This window comes from Lissotriton helveticus, chromosome 1_1, assembly GCF_964261635.1.
Source record: "Lissotriton helveticus chromosome 1_1, aLisHel1.1, whole genome shotgun sequence".
Lineage (NCBI taxonomy): Eukaryota > Metazoa > Chordata > Amphibia > Caudata > Salamandridae > Lissotriton > Lissotriton helveticus.
In genome coordinates this window covers 907,934,376-907,956,501 of record NC_136057.1, presented here as the reverse complement: position 1 = coordinate 907,956,501, position 22,126 = coordinate 907,934,376, and the positions used below count along the sequence as shown (strand labels likewise).

Below are 22,126 nucleotides of genomic sequence, written 5' to 3'. Positions count from 1 at the left end.
CCTGTATAATTCCTGGAGAGACAGATGATACGCGCTCATAGTGACAACCAGCCATGAAACCAGATTTTAAGAGTTCCTCCAGGAGTGACTTGATGAGCTTAAAGGGCTGCAATGAGAGGGGCAATTATAGTAGAAGTGATAGAGTTGTGACACACAAGCATTTGCTGGTTATACTTGGAGTAGAGCCTCTATAGCATGACTCCAGGGCCAACAACATATCTCCCCATGTGCAAAGATTGGCTACAGCGGGCCTTAGATAGCAGAGGAAGTATTTGCAGCATGCAATGGTTATATGCTGTAAGCATAAATGCCCTGTGGGGTGTAACTAGTCAGAAGGCAGGAATCTTAAATGATCTAACAAGGCAGTTCATGAATGCTCTAGGATGTACAGCCAGGAGTGACAGAGAACAGTTCTCCTAAAGCACTAGTGAACGGTTACTTCTCTATGATCTGGCATAGCTTTGGAAGAAAAGGAGCAAGGCTACATGTATGCAAAAGTTACTGCATCCTAGGTTTAATGCTCTGCAGGGACAGGCTAAGTGCGACAACAGAGCAAACCCAGAATTGCACTGGCTGAAGGCAGCTATGATAAATACTCTTTAGGGATAACTCGGAAGACCCATGAGAACTCCATGGTGTGCACTGGTTACAGATTGCCAGATTAGTGCCCTATATCTTTCTCGGGGCTGATCTCTGAGATTGTCTGGCTTTTGTCGAGCCAAACCTTCATTGTAGTTCTGCCTCCTTAGGTAGGGTAAATCGCAGTCTAGACCTTCTTCCTAAACTTCAGATATTTTGGTGTCTTTATAATATTCTCTTGGTTGGACACTTAGGGCTGAAGGAGTTCAGGGTCGGACTGGGAACCAAAACCGGCCCTGCCAAAGTGCTCAGAACCCCCCAATACTGGGGTTTGGGGTGCCGCCGAGCTCTTTGCCAGGGCCGGTTTTTGGCCGATTTTGTTACAAGGCCGATTTTGCAGCTAAGACGGTGGATTACCATTCGAATGAAAGTTTTTTTATGGACTATCCAACCTTTTTTAATATCACTCACACGCACCAAGTCTACACTGTTCTTTAGGGCCCTCACAGCCAAGCACCAAACAGCAGGAACAAAAGATCTCCGATAAAGAGCCCCGTTTGGGTGCCCATCGGGCATTGCAGCGCCTGCCCAACGAGGAGCAAGTCCATATGATGAAGCATGACACCTAGCTTGCTGGGTGTGTGAGGACTCTAGTTCCGACTAGGAGGATCCCTCATCCTCTCCCCCTCTTTTTACACTTTTTTGCCTCGTGGGAACAGCATACCATCTTGTTGATGATCAAAATACATCAGCCATAGTCTGGATGCTGCACACTGTCCATGATTCCCAGCCCCAGTGGTCTCTTCCCTTAGGACAGACTGTGGGCAATGGATGATGTGCAGTTTCCAAGTGGTGACAACCTGCTGACGCTCGTAAATGACAGAAGGACTAGTATCCCGCTGTTTTGCACAGAGCCCTTTTTCATTAAATTTCGACAACCATGCACTTTGCAATGCTGCAGATTTTTAAAAAATGTGCATGGGTGAGAAACTTTTGATTTTGTAATGGCACTCCCTATTTCACCTTTGAGTACATTTTATTAAAGAGTTTTGTATTTACTAAATGATTTATTTCTTAAATAAATATTTCTAAACCTTAAAGGAGGATCCCCTCAGAGATTTAGCTGAGTCAGTGGTTGCTGATGGGACCCACAAGCACTTTTGTGGGGGGACTGGAACTTTTGTTTTAGCATAAGACATTTACTGCATGGAAGAAAGGAAAACAAAACCACAAAGATGGAAGACAGAGGAAGCCAAAGACTGAAAACTGCCACAAAGGGAGAAAGCAGAAACCTGCAAGAGCGAGATAAAGAGGCAGAGGGTGTCTGGTAGTGGATTAAAGAGACACATGTTGGATTCAAGGCTACGCAGCTGTGGTATTTGGTACACCGACAATTAACAGCAGGATATGGGGCTTCTTAGCAGAGCTTTGGGGACCGTACTCATTCTTTTACAAACTGAGCATGGGATCCCCTTGCATCCTGTCCATATGAGAAAATATTGCAAAAGCAATTCTCTAGAAAGAAGAGTCATGGCAGGCATACAACAATAAAACTGGCTCAGCCGTGCTATTGTCAGTCAACCTTTTGGACACCATTGAGGAACTTCATTCTTGTCTTTTGCATTATAAAAGATTAAGACGTCACTGTGCTTATTAGTGCCAAAGTAACTTAAACATGCATTTGCATTAGTTGCAAGCGAATGGGGTTTTAAGCACAAAACCTGGCAAGGAAATGGGACAACAGGGAGAGCCTCAAACCAGCTTGAATCAATTTAAATTAGTACAGTGCAATTAAATAAAAAAAATAGCCACTGTATTATAAAGTCAGGACAAAACGAGCACTGGGCCCAGTTGTTTCAGTAATGCATAATACAGAGTTAACATACAAAACTATAATTTAATGTACAGCGAACATTGTTTACTTCTTCACAATATTCCAAGTTCAGAAAGATCACTGCATTTTGTTCCATTTTAATGAAATGTTGAATGTGTCTCAAACAATACCACAGATGCCCAGATATTCAAACCCTTTAATGTCCATGATCAACCTCAAGGATTTTAACCTTCTTTTGTCTGTGGCGAAAAGGACTCTTCCAGTGCCTGGGTAAACTTGAGTCTGAGTTGTGCTTTGAAATGTCTGTACCACTCAAGAAGCTTCTTCCTGCGTTCAATCTTATCATTCAAGCTCATAGTTTTCTCTTTTTCCAAAATGGCGGGCAGTTCAGCCCAGTTTTTAATGAAGATAAAAGGCGCCCCCATGGACTTCAGAAGTTGTAGTGGTGCACTGCGGTAGGATGAGGAATTACCGCATTGCCCTGGTGTCATGACGTCTTCCACAACTGGGACAGAGCCACAGGAACAGGCTTCGTAAATCCTATAGCATTCTGAGTTGATGCCAACTGGGCTAAGCGTAAGGTCGCTCTGTAACAATGCATCCTGATAGCTCCTTAACGATTCATTTGTTTCTTTTGGCAGCCATCTATTGAAAGGATACAAACACTGAAATCAGTTTATGCAATATGGCAAAGTAATTGCATCTGCCGCAAATGCAAAACATCAGTGCTGAATGAACAAATTATCTAAAATACTTCAATCAGAAGACTACTGGCCTGATTCACAAAGGAATCTGCATGTGCCAGTTCAACGTACACATGCAATTTGCCTTATTTAGGAGGTAAAGCCAGGTTTGCGTGTCGCAAAACTTTATTTCACATTTTTAAAAAGATTTACTCTCACACGCTTCTTTGGAAACGGGAATATACTCGTTTGTGGCCAATCATAACTTTTACATGACAGTGGCTGTAAAGAAATCTTCATAATCCACAGGTTTGTAAAAGAAAAAGGTTTATTTCAAAAGCAAGGGAGCACAGGCCAGCTGCGGTCACATCGAGAGTATCCAACCGAAGAATAGTTCGGTTGGATGGAACTCTCCGAGAGGCCGCACACTATAACATAGAACACTTGCAAATGACTACAAGGTAATTACATTCTGTACAGTAGTAAAAATCAATACAGAATACAATCTACGGTACACCACATCATTTCCCCCTTACAAAACAAAAAAAACAAAAAAACAACCAAAAGCTAATATAAATAAAAATCCTTAAACTTTGCAGGAAAACTAACATTTTGAATAGGACTGGAGCAACCAGAACCGGATCTGGCATTTTCATCTCCAACACACCCCTGAGCTAAAGGAGAGTTCCCATTAACTATTTCGTTTTTAGTTAACCCTGACTCATTAGTATCATAGTGTGACATATGTACAGATGAAATAGAAGCTTCAGAAACATATGGAGATACATTAGAAAGATCAGAAGAGATGTTGCAAGAACGCAACCACCAAGACCCAACACGTTGACCCTTACTTTCCACCTTCCATGCCAGTCTTTGGACTTGTCGGTACGAAAAATGTGTGCTTGCAAGTCAGATAATTACACCAAACATCTCCTACTCCAACATTTGCCATCAATGAAAACAGCACCTTTAACACCTTGCAAGGAGATATGAATTTAGATTCACCTTTCATGATGTTAGGAGGCTTGCTAATGAGAATGCAATCACGAACCTCAATAGGAACGTCTTTAACATCATCTTTCTTGGCAAAGTGCATTTTAGCAGCTTTCTGCTCTTCCAAAACTTTATCAACACAACACCTTGGCAACCCATGCACTAATTTGTTTCAACAATCAAGTACAGGATGATCATGCTATTATGTGTATTTGTAATGAATTCATGGAAATTATCAAGAAATACTTTTTTAAAGAGGTCATGGAAAAGGTGGATAATTCTAGTGGTGCTCTGTAGTATGATTCCCATTGCAAAGAGGCCAGGGAAAAGCTGATGATTGCTATCCAAAGTGGTAACAGAGATGCTATAGTTGAATGAAGGAAGCAGTTCAAAATGACTCAACTAAGTGCCAGGAAGAAACGGGGATGATCAATTGTGGCGGGAATTGGTCAGAGCAACCACATTGAAGGCAGTAAGTCATTTTGGCACTTGATAACCAAAAGGTTCTCCACAATTGGTAAAAGAGGAACATTTTGTCATTCAACTACAAATATGGGTAAGCCAGTTTAAAATGCTATATTCAAAAAAGGAAGACATGTCGGGCAGTGAGGGTGTTAAAGATTATTCGATTAGTGGTAGTGAAGAGGAAGATGAAGATGAAACCTTGATTAACTTCACCCTGAATGAGACAATGGCAGCAACAGCCAACATAAAAAAGGGGAAAGTCCCAGGTCTTGTTAAAGTATCAGGAGATCTCTTTTCTTACGAATCAGTTATTTGAGGTTATATTCTGAACAATATATTCAATGCCATGGTGGCAATACCCGACACTTGGCAAGGTGCCGAAATAGTGCCAATCTATAACAAAGGAGATCAGGGGGATCCAGCTAATCATCGGCCTATTAGCCTGATTGATAATTCCCTGAAGCTATTTGACAGGCAGTTACTGACGAGGATTCAAAACTGGATGGAAGAAGAACAGATCATGTTACATCTTAATACAAAACACAATTGGTCCCAATGGAAATATTTAAAGTTCAATAGTACCCAATAATTAATAACACACACTTAAATTAAATAGATTAGCAATTTTATGTTGTATTTAGAAATTAATTAAATTTGTACAATACACTTTTATAATGAAGTTGCTCAATAGTGAGTGAAAAGAAGGTGCTTGGGAGAGTGCTTGGGATTAGATAAGGAAAACTCTGGAATTAAAGTGCCAATATACACAATATTTACAAACAATTAAATAGACACCTGGCTGGAACTTATTTGCACATTTATAATCCACTAATATGAGATACATATGTTTTCATGTTATCTAGACATGGACAATATTCCCAGGACAGGTGGATATGGTTCAAAATGTAGACGTTTCGACACCGAGAAGATGGACGGGCCAATTATTCCTTAGGCTGGGGTCTTCATCAGGACAAGGAAGGAGCAACCTAAAAACCACAGTTGAACAATCAGTGGGGGAACATCACTTTCATATTTAGAGATTCTACACCTGATGAAATCTATTCTGGGATAAATAAATACCGTGTTTAAGAATGATATAAATGCTTTGGTTGCAAGCTGTTAACAAAGCTCCATGGATCCTATCAGGACCATTGAAGAGTCCCTTGTGTCTTCCTCCTAATAGGAGGCTTATGGCCCATTCCCCACATTTTGAACCATATCCACCTGTACTGGGAATATTGTCCACGTCTAGATAACATGAAAACAAAGTGTATCTTATAATTGTGGATTATAAATATGCAAATAAGTACCTGCCTTGCTTTTCACAGACAACAGGCTATTGATTTCCAAAACTCCAATGGGTCTGCAGTATTTAATTAGTCAGTTTGCATCGTCCAGTGAAAAACATGGTTTCGAAATTAATGTGTGCAAAACAAAATTCATGATCTTCTATCCACACAAGGCTTCTAGAGGCAAGTTTAAGTTAGAATCAGCTTAGTTGGAAAGTCAAAGATTTTGACTACCTGGGTGTCAGAATTGCCAATACGCTAACATGGGTGCCGCAGATAGCCAAGCGTCAGTCGACTCTGCAATATGCAGGATCAACAATAGTGAAAAAGTTAATTAACTCGAATCATAGACTAATATCACCAGCTGTAGAAATTCATTGCGCAAGAGGATTAGGTGCAACTCTATAAGGAACAGATGATTTTCTTAGTCCAGCTTCCTGTCCTTGATGCGAGGAAAGCATTGAGTAACAGGAACAATTTATGTGTTTCTGTCTCTTTTACACCAAATTAAGGAAGATCTGGATTATCCCAGTTTGGTGTATCCTATATATAGCGCATTTAACGGATGCCATTAGAATAGTAAAAAGCGATAATACAGAATGGCTAGTATTCGCATTGTCTAGTTACTAGCCTACACATGGTGAATGAGATGTAAAATTTCAAAGCATGACCAACTCAGGAGGGGTGCACTAAATATGCCATTTTATGGGTATTTAAAACTGAATTTTAAATGTTTTATATTTATTGTTATAGGTTCAGACAGGTTTGATCTTAATCTTTATTGTATTGCATACGTGTCTTGAGTTATGTTGGCTGAACACTTTACTTAAGTGTGGTTCAATTTTTAAGGAGTACGGTTTTAGGTGTAAACAGGATTGATCTATACCTTCATTGTACAAGTACTTTGAACAATGTTGATTTACCATTACTTTCTGGGCCCAGGAATTACATTGAATGTAGGATGAATGTATTAACATGCATTGCTGTTCAGGCAATTTTAAGCACTGCCTAGTTTTCACACGAGTATTGTCTTTAGGTATAAATAGGAATTACCTTCATCCTCACTGCACAAGCAATTTGAACAAGGATGAATGACCATCCCTTATGTGCTCAGGATAACAATAACCTCAGGAAGAAGGTATCAATATTTCTTTTTCTATTGGCTACTATTTTTAGAATATAGCTGGAGAATGGTGCATAAGCCATAATCAAACCCTTCTCATGACCGGTTATCCTACAATTAATTAGACCCAGCGAGTTTTTGACCTTGATTTTGATCAGAGCTATGAATGGTTAGTTGGCAATCAAGTTGCTTCTGCACGGAGTCTATACTGGAATACTGTTTTACACAAATTTCTCGGACTGAATGTTTAAATCAACCATAGTTTATTTTGTTTTATTCTTTCTAACTGCAATACAATACTATTTGTGGATTATGAATCACGGCTAAGTTGGCCATTGATTGGTAATGCGATTCTTATCCAAGTTATTATGCACATGTATATTAACTAGTTGTATTTATTTGCTAAGTGCTTGTGTGATTTATTTTAAAAACGAATAAAGAATATTTGACAATAAGTACTGATCACCACATTAGGCTTTGGGTGGCCTCAGGCTTACCTATGTGTGTGACCGGTTAATCCTCCCATCAGTCAGTCATTCTTTTATCCCTACAAGGCAAAGTCAAAAATGGACATTCTATCGATCTTGGGTAGTTTTTCTTAAATAAGGGCAATAGTTATGTGAGACGACAGAGACAATTTCTCTTTTTAAGCCTTTTGGCAATAAACACTTAACCTGTTCATTGCCAGTAGTTTGTTTAGGTATAATCAAGGCTAGTGGAATTATGCGATTATGCGGCACTGTGTCTTTTGCATAGTAATAGATTTTCCGACCACGCAGAGCAAAGCCCTTTTTTGAAGGTTGAGTGGTCACTTTTCTGTTGTATATGGATATATTTGGATATTAAACTGGTACTTATGAGGTGCAACCAATGCCCAGACAGTGTTAACAAGTGTAAAAATGTCAGACTAATGAATTATTAATCACAAAATATGCTGTATTATATAGTGACTCAACCCTCCTGCATAATTTGGCCTTCCCTGCCGCATAATAATGGTCCTGGGTAGAATATATTCACAGACACAACATCCAGTAAAAAAGCGATTGTGTACAACTTAAAAATAAATCACACACCTGATCTCAATATCCTAATTTTGGAACATTTATTTGGCATTTTCTTAACTTCAAAACACCACTTAGACCTCCTATGAGGAACTGCACACATATATTAGCATGCATACGTATAACATGTATGGGATGTTCAAAACAAATACAAACTGATTCAGGTTATTTAAGATGAATGGCTTCAGATATCATCAGAACAACTAGTTTGTAAGATTGGGGGGGCGGAGCTTGCCTAGCTGCAAGATGGCTGGTAGGTGATCGAGCTCCACCATTCACCGCATCTATCCTTCATTATCCGCAGCCTCTAAGACTGCCGACGAGGGAACGTCAGTCAGAGCTGAGATCCTGACCTCACGCTGAGTCCGCCGATGCTATCCTTCATTTTGGAGTGTCCCTGGACCGGAGGATACAGATTGCCGATAGATTTGCTAGCGTGAAGCCTGGAAGCATGGCCGGCTTGCGCGTCCCCTGAGAAGGGGACGGTGAGGCGCGTCGTTGCAGCCCGGTCCCTGCTGGCTCCTACTGTAGCTTGCCTTTGGAGAGCCATCGGCGCTAGACATCCGTGGTTCGACAGGTGCAAGGTATCCTGTGGAGCTCTGCTGGCCGCGGACCTGGGACACTGTCCCCGTCGGGCAGGAACTGCAGATCCGTGCTGTGGAGCCGGCGCTGCATTGCGCCCGATGATCGCCTGGTGAGCTGAGCCATCAGGGGTCCAGGGGGGTGGGAGGGGGTGATACTTGGCAGGCGCCTACACCACTGCTACTTTTTGGCCACTCTCACCATTGCCTGTGTCCCTTGTGCTGTGTTGCAGCCTATGTCGCGCTGCCGGCGGTTCCCTGGGGCCAGTAGACAGAGTCTTGTTTGGGTTCTGCACACCACGGGCACTAACAGTGACACCGGGGTTGCTGTCCGGCTGGGGGTGAGCGCTTGCGGTCCTGCACTGTGGGGTGTGCTCTGCCTCTCTTACCGTCATCACCTGCAATATAGTAACTGGGGTCACATTGACTGTCGTTTTGGACTGTTTCTCCTCCCTGTTTACCGCGTGATACCTGGCCTTCCTGGGCTCCTGATTCTGAGTTTCGAGGGGAGGTAAACAGTGTCTTGGACTGCACGTTCCGGGCAACGCCCGTAGATGCTCCCTGCGCCAGCATGGGAAAGCCAGATAAGTCCCAGCCTAAACTAGCATTCGAGCACCGCAAGTCGAAGCGCCATGAGGAGGCGGTGGACTCGGCGTTGGTAGATTCCGATAACCCTACTGATGACCCAGTGAGTGACATTAAGCAAATAATAGCTGCCACGCAGAGTGGTTTGATGGCGATAGATGCCAAGATAGACACCCTGGTCTACAGGAAGGATCGGATGGCGGAGAGAGTCGACAAGCATGCAAAACGCCTGGATATGGCGGAATGTCGTATCACAGAAACGGAGGAAGCTCAGACCGATGCTAACAATGTGAAGCGGCAAGTAGAGAAGGTGCTGATTGCGCTGCAGGATCGTGCTGAAGATTTGGAAGCCAGGTCGAGGAGATGCAACCTACAAATCACGGGCCTCCCTGAATCCACTTCTACGGGGCCCATGGAGCTCTTCCTTGAACAGCATCTCAAAACGCTGGTGGGGGCTGACACCTTCTCTGCTGTGCTCATAGTGGAGAGAGCACATCGCTTGCTCCCCCCTGGCCCATTATCGCTAAAGTTCCTCACCTAGCGGGATAGGGACGCGGCACTTCGTTGAGCGAGAGAATTGTGCACATTGCAGTATGAGGGCTCCTCCCTTTCCCTCTTTCCCGACTTCACCATCAAAGTTCAGGAGGCCCGAAGGCAGTTTGTCCCCCTAAAGCGCAGGCTGCACGATTACTGCATCGAGTATGCTATGCTCTACCCAGCGCGGTTGAAAGTGCTTTTTGGCAGCAAGCCACGCATCTTAACTGATCCGCAGTCGCTGCAACAGGCGCTGAAGTCCTGGGAGGTGGCGGACAAACGAAAAAGAGCACAGGCCGAAGGCACGGACGACGATTCCTCGCCGAACACTCTGGGTGACAATGACTGAATGTAGGAACTGGGTCTCATTTGTTTCTTCATATGCACTTAATTGGGCTACTCATTGCTCCGTTTTTTCTGGCCAAAATAGGGAGGGGGTGGGAGACTCTTTCCCTTATAATGATGATGTCTGATGATTGTGGTATTGCTTTACTGATTGACTTAATTTCATAACTGTTTGCTTCTGCAAGGATGTTGACATTTACCCCCCTCCGCAGTCCTTCCTAAGATCTTGAGGCTCCATATCCTCTCAAGGTGATATGGTTTTTGGAGACTCTAGCTCGAGATTGCTGGGTAACACCCGCCCTTAAGCGTTACCCACTGTCATTGAAAATGTTTTGGTGTTTGATGTTCGGGGTTTCCCTCCTCCTTATTTTAAGGATGGATAGGGTTCATTTTTTCATTGGGAGGGTTGAATGTCGCTCTTGTTTGGTTGGGGTATGCAAGGCGTGGGTGGGGGATGGTTTTGGGGGTGTTTTTCTGTACGTTTATGATTTTCTTCTTTTTGCAGGTCCCAGGAGATGATTGTCATTTCTTGTTCGGGGGGATGGGAGGTCCATTAAGTGAGGGCACAGCACAGATATTTCATTATTCTACATCTTAATTATTTGACTGTAATCGGAAGTGTTTGACATTTTTGACATGGAACGTGAGGGGTCTTAACGACCATAGAAAGGTGCGTAAAGTCCTAGCCTATTTGAAGAGAAAAGAGGTTGACATCGCTCTATTGCAGGAGACGCACCTCCATCCCAGCTGCAGTCTGCTGACGGGGAGTCGTATGTTGGGGTTTTTCATGCTGCTGGTTTTACCTCACACTCCAGGGGCGTTTTGACCTGGGTTAATCCTAGTGCGAAGCTCCAGATGGACTGTTGTGAGACAGACCCCTCTGGCAGATACACCATTACGCAATGTTACAATTCCACTATAGATATACTGATAGTAAACTCCTACGGCCCGAACTATGACAATCCACAATTTTATCTTTCTGTCTCCCGGGCTATTCAATCACATGCCCCTTCTTCTATGGTGTGGGGTGGGGATTTCAATTGCATGTTGGATCCAATGTTAGACCATTCTAAGGTTCCCCTGGGGCCACCTTCGACTGCTGATTGTTGTTGATGTGTCTGTACAGTTGCAGTAGGTTGATGTGTGGAGGGCTCGTTCGAGGGGGAAGGGTGGGGTTACGCACTACTCAGCTCCTCACGATAGACATACACGGATCGACTACTGACTCATTTCGCAGTCCTTGCTGACCACGGTGCAGGATTGTGTGGTGTTAGCGCGGATGCTTTCGGATCACTCGCCTTTACTGTTGACTCTATCCGTCCCTCCTCGCAGTCCCCCTCCCTTCCTATGGCGGTTCCCTACCCACTCGCTGCTGGATGCAGTCTTCAAGGCAAAACTAAGTGCAACTATATCGGAGTTCTTCGAGATGAATATAGGTTCAGTTGATTATTTTGCCACAGTCTGGGAATCATTTAAGTCTACATCAAGGGCATAGCCATTAGTAAACATGCGGGGGTACTCTGTTCCATATGGGGTAGACTGACGCTGTTGGAAACGCGGATTGCCGCGTTGAAGGACAAGCTGTCTCAGGAGTCCTCTCCACAGCTGCTGGACCTACTGAAATCCGCGATGGCTGAGTTCAATGACGAGGTGGACACAGAGGTTAAGCACATGGGAAAATATGCTACGGCCCGGGTATATGGGGAAGCGGATCGGCCGGGTTCGGTGCTGGTGGCCATGGCTAGGTGTAGGGTGCGCTTCAGTTGTGTACCCATTCTGACTTCAACTACAGACTCCACTGAATTGGACCCAGTGATTGTTACTGAGCAGTTCCGGAATTATCAAGAGCTATACAGCTCTAAGGTCTTCCCCAGTGATGCAGACGTTGTACAGTATCTGAAATATATCGAACTCCCTTGGTTACAAAACTTGCACAAGGAGTTTTAATGTGACCTATAGAGCTACAAGAAATCCAACTGGCGTTGAACTCCATGAGGGAAGGCAGTGCGTCTGGTCAGGACGGGCCAAAGGTTACGTTCTATAAAGCCTTAAGCGATCTACTACTTCCCCACCTGGCCACGCTGTTCCAGGAAATAGGCGTGGTTGGGATTATGCCACAAACAATGCGGGAAGCCTTGATCATCACCTTATTGAATCCCAATAAAGATCTGCACCTGTGTTCCTCTTATCGTCCACTTTTGTTGCTGAATGTGGATGCTAAGATATTCTCCAAGATCCTTGCAAACCGCTGTCCCCACTGTTGCCTCCGTTAATTGGCCCTGAGCAAGCCGGTTTTATCCCCGGTCGCACGCTTTCACACAATCTTCGTACGGTATTCGGAGTCATACAGTGTACCCGTTCAGATGTGCCAGCAGTGGTGGTCTTTCTAGATGCCGAAAAGGCGTTCGATTCTATCGAGTGGCCGTTCCTCTATGCAGTCCTGAAATGTGTGGGGGTTGGCGCTGTCTTTTTACAACTGGTTGAGCTCCTTTATAATAAGCCGAGGGCTCGAGTGGGAGACGTTGTATCTGATCTTATTGTCATTTCCAGAGGCAGAAGGCAGGGATGTCCCCTATCCCCGCTACTGTATGCGCTGGCAGCTGAACCTCTGTTGAGAGCCTTGCTAGATTGGATGACTGAACACTTCTTGCAGCTAAATGCGTCCAAAACCTAAATCCTGCTGTTTGGTTCTGCACTTATTTTCTGGTCCCCTGCGTAGTGGCCGACAGTGTTAGGCCCTGCCCCCTCTCCTACATTGGTGGCAAAAAATCAAGGGGTCCGGCTGGATACAAAGTTATCGATGAAAGATCAAATAATGACCACTGCCGGGACCTGCTATAATACCTTGAGCCTTTTGTGCAAGGTGTTCATTTGGATGCCCCTCTTAGTACGTAGAATCCTAGTTCAGGCTCTGATAATAGGTCGCCTCGACTATTGTAATGCTTTACTGGCCTCTGCGAACAAGGCTTTCCTTAGCAGATTGCTGATTGTTCAGAAAGTGGCTGCATGCTTAGTCCTTAATAAACCACCTCCCAACACACCTGGGACACTATTGAAATTTCTCCATTGGCTTCCTATCCCTCAGAGAATAAAGTTCCAGCTCTGTGGCTTTGCTCAAGTCACAAGCCTGAACTATATGGCGAGTAAGTTCAAACTGTACTCTCCGAACCGGTGTCTCAGATCAGAAGGAAAAGGGCTGTTGGTGGGCCCTCATTTTAAGAAAATTCGATCTGGAGGCAAAACGGTTGCCTATCTGGCCCCAAAAGAATGGAATTCCTTGCCAGGGGAGTTACGTAAATGTTCTAGTTTCGCTTGCTTCAGAAAACTTCTGAAAACGGAATTATTCGAGGCTTGAGCTATGGAACTCTGTGCCTGTCTGATCTGTTTTCTATGCTAGTGCGGAGATACCCCTGCGGGGGTGATTCCAGCGCTCAACAAATTCCTTACACACATACATACATACATGCATAACAAACATTTAAATCTTCATGGCCTGTATCACACATAAAACAAAGTCAACCATCAACGTTGTAATGATTCATAAAAGCTGGCTGCTTAAACATACAAAAGTAACATTGGTTCATTACACAAATGTATTTTACATTTAATAGGTGAAAACAAATTCTAAAAGTTCTGATCCAGATGGAAATTTGTCACCAATGATTTGAGTTATTTTTTTTTTAGAAAAACATGGATTATTAACAAAACAAATTATATGTAGACTTACTCTTCTCGGACTGCAATCCAACAAAGTTTTTCAAGTCCATCTTTTTTCAAAACTTCCATTAGGACCTCCCTGGAGGAATTCTTATAAACAGTTCCTAGAAAACTGCAAAGGAAAGGTCTTGAAGCACGCAGCATTGACCAGTTAGGCTCCACCACTGGAAACTTCCTGTATCTGTAACAGCAAACGTACAGCCACGCACAATTTTAAACATCAGAGTATAGAAAAGGAAACTGTAATCATGATAGGTCAAAGTTAAAATACAATAGATCGTTCATTACAGCTCACACAGGGTATAGTGAGTTTCACAGCACCCTAAGAATCTAGGTTTACCCCTTCATGTAATGTACAGTCGCTCTGCAACCTAGAGAGATAGTTTGTAATTTTTGCAATCTCAATCTTTTCATGAAGTACGTCTAGGGCCTTTTCTAAATATCCTAGGGCTGTCGTTATCCATGTTGGGTACAGTAGTTTTTCACAGGCGTCACAGCTTCAGGCACTCTAATTGGATCACCAAGTTACTTCCGTGGTTCTCTTGCCTTGCCAATAGTTGCTAGGTCATGGAATACATACACATGGACACAGTAACCATGCAGGAATAAGAGCTACATTTGTTTTTAAATAATTCCTTCCTGCTGTTGACACTGCCATGAATCTACGCTCAACAGTACAGGGGTAAGGCTTTGGGCCTGGGCGACCCAATGTGAATGTAATTCTTCAATTACCTTCACATTGAGTGACAAGGACACCCTGACAAAACGGATTCCAAGGGTTTTCCTTGCTGCGTTCCACTCAAACACGGTCCAGGGGACAGAATCTGGAGCATGCTACGTTTTTCATGGGTGCCCTGCACTAAGGTAATCCACAAGATTACTGTAATAAAGATGAATGGTAGGAACTCCAGACATAGTCATGAGGTAAGTTTCATGTACAGATTTATTTAAGAATAATTCAAGGCCCCACCAGGAGCAGGTTCTTAGCTGCTCAGCCCTCAGTCTCCAACTGTCTATTCTCACACAACCTGGCACACCAACATTCTGCTCTCACATCAACATTCTAATATTCCAATACACATTCATACAGGCTGAGCAGCAAGACAAGGAGATCAAAGTACAACAATTACCAAGGTGTTCTGGGGTCTAGGGCAGAAAAGAGGCTCACCAGTTTTAACCAGATGGGCCTCACTGTCAAACCACAAACATCCTTTCACAATGCCAGGACATGTAAAAATCAGGAAGCGTGTACAACCCCGATTCTTCCCTAGCTTTGGCTTGGAGTGGGTTCACTGGTAAGGATCGAATTGAAGACACTGCGATCTCATTTGCAGTATCCCTGCGTCTGACTCTCCTACTAGCAGCTGAAAGCGGAGGGTGGCACATTGTCAGAGGGAGGCTAGTACTTTGCTCCAACATGGTTTAAATAGAGGCCTTCGATCAATGAACTGCCACTGCTTTCAGATGCCACATGCTGCAGTCATTAAAGCGCATATCAGAAATTAAGGCCTCTTACATCTTCTATTCTTGAAAGGGAACTCCTTTTAGAATACTTCTCATGCTTTACCATGGCATACATTTTTGTACTCTGTTTGAAGTCCACTTTGTCTTCTCGGTTCCCAGACGCTTGGCAATAGTCTTCTACTGCATGGTGTACAGGACTCCTCTGATTGTGTGTTGGATGACTCACGCTAGCGCCTTGATGCCCTTGGGCTAAGTTGCGCTTTATAAGACCTTATTCATTCATTCATTCATTCAGGACCAAGAATAGAGTCCTCACTGCCAGATGAGGAGTGTTAATGAATGCATAGTGTCGCTGAAGAAAGGATGAAAATCTTAATTCCCAAAAACATTTTTCCTGCCTCTATGTCCAAAATCACTTCACGTGATGACGTTTTTATGAAGGGGAGCATTGATGACTTATCAGTTACTGGAGATGCATAGCCGATGAAGTATCAGAGGACTTAGTAATACAGTGTCGCAAGCCCTTTTGAATGTGTAATGGTGCCTTTTTTTCTGAAATGGATTGCAGCCAAGCACTTTGAGAAATAAAACAGGCCCAGTTTCAGTCTGAATAGAAGGTCTTTGTCCTGTTAAGTTCTAGCTCCCTACTGGACTGTCAACAACTTTTGGTGCACTGTTCAATTTGAAATTATCTCCGAGACCTTCTGTCCATATTTTTGGTTTTACAAATCTACTAATCAAGCATACTAAGCTTTTCTGAAGAGGTTTTCCACACATGTTCAGTCTAGAAAATGGCTTACCCCTCCTGTTGGATGTTTTTCTGTAACAGGAAATGGACCTTATCTTCTCTATTTCTTTGACACTCGGTCTACCGGACATGTGCTGCATATAATGGTGTCCTCATCTTGCAAGTAAAACAGATGAGTTGCATGGTACGGACTTGGTTTGGATGTAGTGAATGTGAGTGGTTACCCCTGGTCAACAGCCATGCGTCAGATCTAAGGTCCTTCCAAGCTAAAAGGCACCCGGCCACCATCACCCCCACCTAGGTGCTGACTGGTGAGAAGGTCAGAGAAATAACTGATTTTACTGCCACAGTTATACTTCAATAAGAATAGTAATCATAAAAAAATAATAATAACAAACACCACTACTACTAATAATATCTCGGCCTATACTATTGATTTTGGCGTTGTTACTATGGGTCTTGAAACCACCTGTAATCGGATGTCCCCGCAGGTCAGATCCCTCTGAAGCCATAAAGATTTATTTTCTTTTACGGTTCCATGGACTTTGAGCCATCAGACTTGGTCTTCACCCGTATGATTTTGTCTTGTGCTTGGACTTGGACACCAAACAAAGCATTAACAAAGGCCAGGTCAAAGATTTTCTGTTGCGACTTAGGTCTCGGAATCCTGTTAAATGTAGCCAAAAACCCATAGCAATGAGCCACATCCCTACCAGCCAGTTTAGTCTGACTCACCAAGGTTGTTGTAGGATTAGAAAATACTTGTCCTTTTGTTATATATCCAAGGTTAGTGTTTCTGTTCCTAGGGCAAACACTGCAATATTGTTGAAATATTGAGATTCTTCAAAGAGATTTGTCGTAGCTCCCTCCTAGGAAGTCTGTTTGACTTAGCAGAGTGCTAGTGTTAGTGGTGCATATGTTCTTATCAAATAGTTATTATACATATGATTCTGTAATCCCTGTATAAATGCCTGTCTCTAATTTCATTATAATCGGCAACTTGTGACGCACCCATTCTCCGATTATAAAGAAAAGGCATCAGAACTCGACTATTATCAGTTACTACAGTCAAGTTCTGACATCACAATGCCTGCTGCCAGAGCGGAGGTGAAAGGAAAGTCATGTCATGGAGCAGCTGTTTAAAGCAACACAAATTAAACATTGCTTTTCCTTCTACTGCTCTATGTTTTAGCTAACAATGACAAGTGGAGAGAACATGTTTATGTTATGCACTCCTTAGATAGAGAAGAGCTAGAATCTGTATGCATGTTTCTACACAGCATGAGCTACTGCGGCATTTTATTTTTAATTGACTTCTATTGAAATGTTTCGAATATCTGTTTGTAACTAATAGGTTTTTGATGTGTTTAATTTTGCTCCAGATGTTTTATTTTTATTCATTCATTTTCGCAAACAGTGCATAGCTCTTTCGCATAAAAGAGCAAGCATAAGGTTTTAAGCAGTTTGTGGGAAGGTGAAGGTCTGACCATATGTGGGATAAAGTACCCCCACATAATAAGGATATTGAAAGTCACCTCAGGGTTCTATAACCTTATAAAGAGACTCCCTCTTGGTCTTGTTCCTCTATATGGTTATGGAACTCTTCATGACTTGCACTATTCATATAATATACTGTAGGGGGTACTTTATCCCTTATATCTTGCTGTCCTTCTTGAGTGGTCCTCATGAAGAGGAACCTCAGTGGTAGGCACATTTGGTTACGGTAGACACTGCAACTTAATCTGATGGCATGAAGTAATTTGAAAGGCTGGGGTCTTCAGGCCTGCTGTATTTTCTTTTCTGCAGCGTGGGATAGGGAAAATCTATATTTCAGGTTTCAGAAATCCAAGCATCAGTGAGGTTACTTTTAGAAGCGGCATGGTGAGCAAAAGAATGATCGATTTAACCCAGATCTCTTGAATGGGGGGTGAATGTTTTGATCTGTTCTGCATTCCGTCCATCAATTGTGTGTCTTTTGATTTTACCTGGCACTTTATTGTTGCAGATTAAGTTTTCTGTATACTCTCAGACACACACAAAATGTTTTTTAACAACACCTGCTGTGCTCACATTAGTGCAACTAAATGGCGTAAATGGTAATACGCAGCAACGTTTTTTTTTTTTTGCAAACGCTTTTATTGTGTGCTTTAGAAGCGGACACATGTGCAATGTTAAATGCCAATGTGTCACGTAGTTAAACCCTTGATAAGTTACGCAAAGGCGACATGGCAATGGAAATTGCGCAAAAACCCGTAGGACTCCAAGCAAAGCAACCGCAATTCAATTAAAGTCATGCAAAGTAGCGCAACCTGGCTTTGTGTGGCATCCTATCGCCAAAGGAAAACATTGTGCTAACAATGAGTTTGCCATGAGTTCGGATACAGACATATTGCGTCATTTTATCCACATGTAAATTATCTCCAAATTGTATTATATATTGTGAGTCAACGTGGTAAGGGCTAGCCATGTATCACATCAGGCATGTCCCCCGGGACTGGAGCTGTTTAAGCTACGTTTTTGTAACGGCCCAGGGCCACTGCTAGCACTTCTGGCACGTTATCCAGCTATCGGAGGTTCATTGCAGGTGGCACAGTGGTGCATCAGAAGAAACAGAATGAAAGAGAGAAAGAGAGCGAGAGAGAGAGAAATAGAAAGAAAGCAAAAACGGCAGAGAGAGAGAGGGAGGAGAGAGACAGAAGCGCTGAATGGAAAGAGAGCTAGAGAGAAGCGAGGAAGAGAGCAGGACTCGTTTTAACTTTATTTTGCAATGTCTGCTTTTGATTGCCAATCCGCCCCTGGTGTCAACTCTGGCTGGTTGTATGTGTGACAGATATACCTGAGCATGTATTTCCTTTGCAGACTTGCCAACTCACTTGCCGCCACTGTCTGGCACACAACTTCGGCTCCCTTCAAACGGTCACTCGGTGAGGAGCTGAAATCACACGGTGGCAGGGGAAAACGAGCTGAATATCACAGTAAAAAGTGGATTTTCAGCTAATTTTCGGAGGCTGTAAGCAGATGATATCCATAAAAGGTTTAAAAACACCCCAGGACTTCAGGGACAGCCTCAATGACCCTTTGTTTTTTGGATGGGGTGGGGGGCTTGGTGAAGGGAAGAGTGCCTTTTAGTTAGCTATCGGCACCAGGTCTCGCCCACTCAAAGGCCCCATTTCCTCCTCACACAGTAAAAATATTTTGTAAGTGTAGGCCTTTGAGTAAATATATTGCACTCAAAGAGGACCTGTGTGCTATGGCACACTGCTAGGTCAGGTTTAGCATTATGTAAGTGCAGCACAACTTGCATTTGCATCACCAAGGACGTCTGTCGATGACACACTGCACTATTTTTCCCATTCGAGCAACACAATGCTGCAGATTATCATGGAGCATTAAGCGGCATGATTTTAAGTACGAGTAAGGCTGGTCCTAGGTGTGTGGCTGGTCTGTAGAGAAGCTGCGTTCTTTAAAAATGCCAGGCTTTTAACTACAGAAGCCTGTAATAGTCAACTTTTTTATTGTACAGGGCCCATCAGCGTTGGCCTGGAGAAAGTCAGCTAGGGAGAGGAAAACAAGAAGTGAATTGAGACATCAAGAGGAAGATTTAAAGACACAGCGTTGTGAAGTGACAATGAAGCTCCAATACAAATCCATCACAGTCTAATAGCAGAAATTTGCTTATATTGGTTTTTATCAGCTGTGTGTCACTCACTCTGATATCTCTCTATAAAGATGAAATGTATTACTTATTGTGCTGGTAAAGTCACGTCACATTACACCGCCTGAAACAGCAAGTCTTTAACCTTCAGATAATTAGATATAAAATAATGTACAGTTTAAATGAATAAGAAATGCAAGTTAAGTTAAACTATGAGAAATGCACTATTGTACATTGTGAAACCTCTATTAGTTAATGCACTGCAAAGGTCTGTGTGTGTAACCAGAGAGCCACAGAAGGGAATCCTGGTTGGTGCAGTGGAGAACAGTTACTTTTCTATGGTTAGTGCTACGAGGTCCCAGTGTGTGACAGAAAGCACTCTTGATATGCAAGTCATTATTTTAAACTTACATTGCACACAGTATCAGACAGGCTGCAACAACATGCGCAAAAAAGGTTTAAGATAAAAAAAGTGATTCCATAATATAGATAATAATACATGGCTGGACATAGTGCAATGTTTTTTAGAACTGTCCGTTAAAACCACACAGCTGGTACCTCCCTTGAAATGCCACTAAAAAAATACATCTCTGTTATCATAAAGCTTCAGGTAGTCCATCAATTAAAGCCAATGCTTCCAAGCAGCCTTTACATTTGCAGCTTAACCACTTGTGCACATTTACATATCTTTCATACAGGCAGGCACCCTGGAGACTCCCTGCCTTACACTTCAACTGAAGCATTTGAATTGTCAGAATTAACCGTCTCGGGACGGTTGTCTGCTCAGAAAAGTAGGGGAACGGTTTTAAAAAGCATGGGCTCGTCATGCCCCTCAGTTCTCGCCACTGGTGTAAATACTTACGTAGCAACGCCCAGGGGCCACTGGAACACGTCCACGTCATTGACCCAGGCGCTGTCGTAAACGACGAAGAGCAGCTCCACAAAGCCCCCGTTGCGTCGCAGGTAGGGCCACATCCAGTCATTGTCGCACTGCTCGCTTCCCAGCAGCACCACGGCCACATGCTGGAGCCGGCGAGTTTGGATCAGAGTCTGTGCGTAACGCAACCACTGGGTGGCGAAAGAGATCTTCGCTTCCTCTCTGCCATTCAAAACCAGCACCACATTCTCGGATTCAACAGGGAAGTAACCCGGGACCACGGCTGGACCGGTGATGAAACTGGAAACAAGAAAGGAGGAAGCATTACGGAATCCGTTGCGTAAAGAAGTCAACGTGCACTTCGCTTCTTAACCACAGTGAAAGATTTATAGTTTCAATGTAATTCTAAAACCTTGTAGGGACGTAAGCAAAGCCACTTTCACGAGATAACCGCCTTCATTATTACACCCCTGTTTCTCCCTCCCGTCCCTGTTAAAAACTCTGCTGGAAACATAAGAAACTGGACAGAAACCGATAAGCACAGGCAATGCCAGCCGCCTGAGGATTAGCACTTTCGTATGTCTGGAGGGAGCACATGGCGTAAGGGGGGGATAACAGGGTGCAAGGTGCAAGCAAAGGGTGAGAGGAAATGCAGGCTGCGTGGGAGACAGCACTCTAAAAATGGCACGTGGGAAGCGCGTGGATCTTGGAGGAAGCACTTGGTGCGAGCTGATCTTACACATAAAAAACAGGTTCAGAAGAGGCTGCTGTGGCGTTACCTTCAGCCACCCCAGCCTTGCACCCCCACCTTCTTTGCATTTGAAATAGGTAGAGTATAAGAGGTCTCCCCACCCTCCTATCCCCGTAGGGGAGGATTCCCATCACAGACACACACCACATGGGTATCCAGCAGTGCCAGCGTCCCTTGCACACAAAAGAAGTACCATGCGGGCTAGGAGCAAACCTCCCTCCTATATACACAACGATTGCCACATAACCTAATCTTTTGGACATGTGCCGAGTGCTTATGCAACCTATAATTATAACATTTGGGGTTATGTGATGTTTATTTGTAGAGCGCACTGTCACCTGGCGGGTATCCTCGCAATGAGCAGGTGTAGAGGAATAGCTTCAAGGGTGAGTCGTTCGAAGTGCCAGGTCTTCAGCTTCTTGTGGAATTCAAGATGTGAGGAGGAGGCTCCGATGTGTAGTGAGAGATCGTTCCATGCTTTACAAAGACCGACTGTCTGTCCTGTTTCTGTGTATGCATGGGGTGTGTGTGAGTGGGAGTCATTCCAGCAGGTGTCTAGATGGTTGATGGAAGCAAATGCAGCTGTTAGGGTAGGCTGGACCTGTGTCGTCTAGTGCTTTGAATGTGTGGTTGAGGAGTGTGAGCTGTGCACGTTTGTCTATCGGGAGCCAGTCGAGTTCCCACACATGTGGGGCGATGTGTGCTCTTCTTGGAAGGTTGAATACGAGTGTGGCTGCCAAGTTCTGGATGGTTTGCAGCCTTCTGGTGAGATGTTTGCTGATTCCAGAGTAGAGTGAGTTTCCGTACTCCAGCCTGCTGGTGAAGAGGGACAGTCTTTCTTG

General features: G+C 43.6%; 1 protein-coding gene across 3 annotated transcripts in view; it reads right to left on the bottom strand.

The window, feature by feature from the left end:
• Positions 1-2,456: 2,456 nt before the first annotated feature.
• Positions 2,457-22,126, bottom strand: part of RXYLT1 (ribitol xylosyltransferase 1) — a 60,417-nt gene continuing 40,747 nt past the window's right edge. Inside the window, exons 4-6 of one of the 3 annotated variants that reach the window (XM_078676020.1) lie at positions 20,519-20,833; positions 13,800-13,970; positions 2,457-3,058 (exon numbers count right to left, since the gene is read on the bottom strand). In XM_078676020.1, the coding sequence (XP_078532146.1) occupies positions 2,638-3,058; positions 13,800-13,970; positions 20,519-20,833 (907 nt within the window). In that variant the 3' untranslated portion in view covers positions 2,457-2,637. Of the gene's footprint in view, positions 3,059-7,463; positions 7,514-13,799; positions 13,971-20,518; positions 20,834-22,126 lie in introns of those variants that run through there. The other 2 variants (XM_078676039.1, XM_078676031.1) reach the window with 2 other exon arrangements.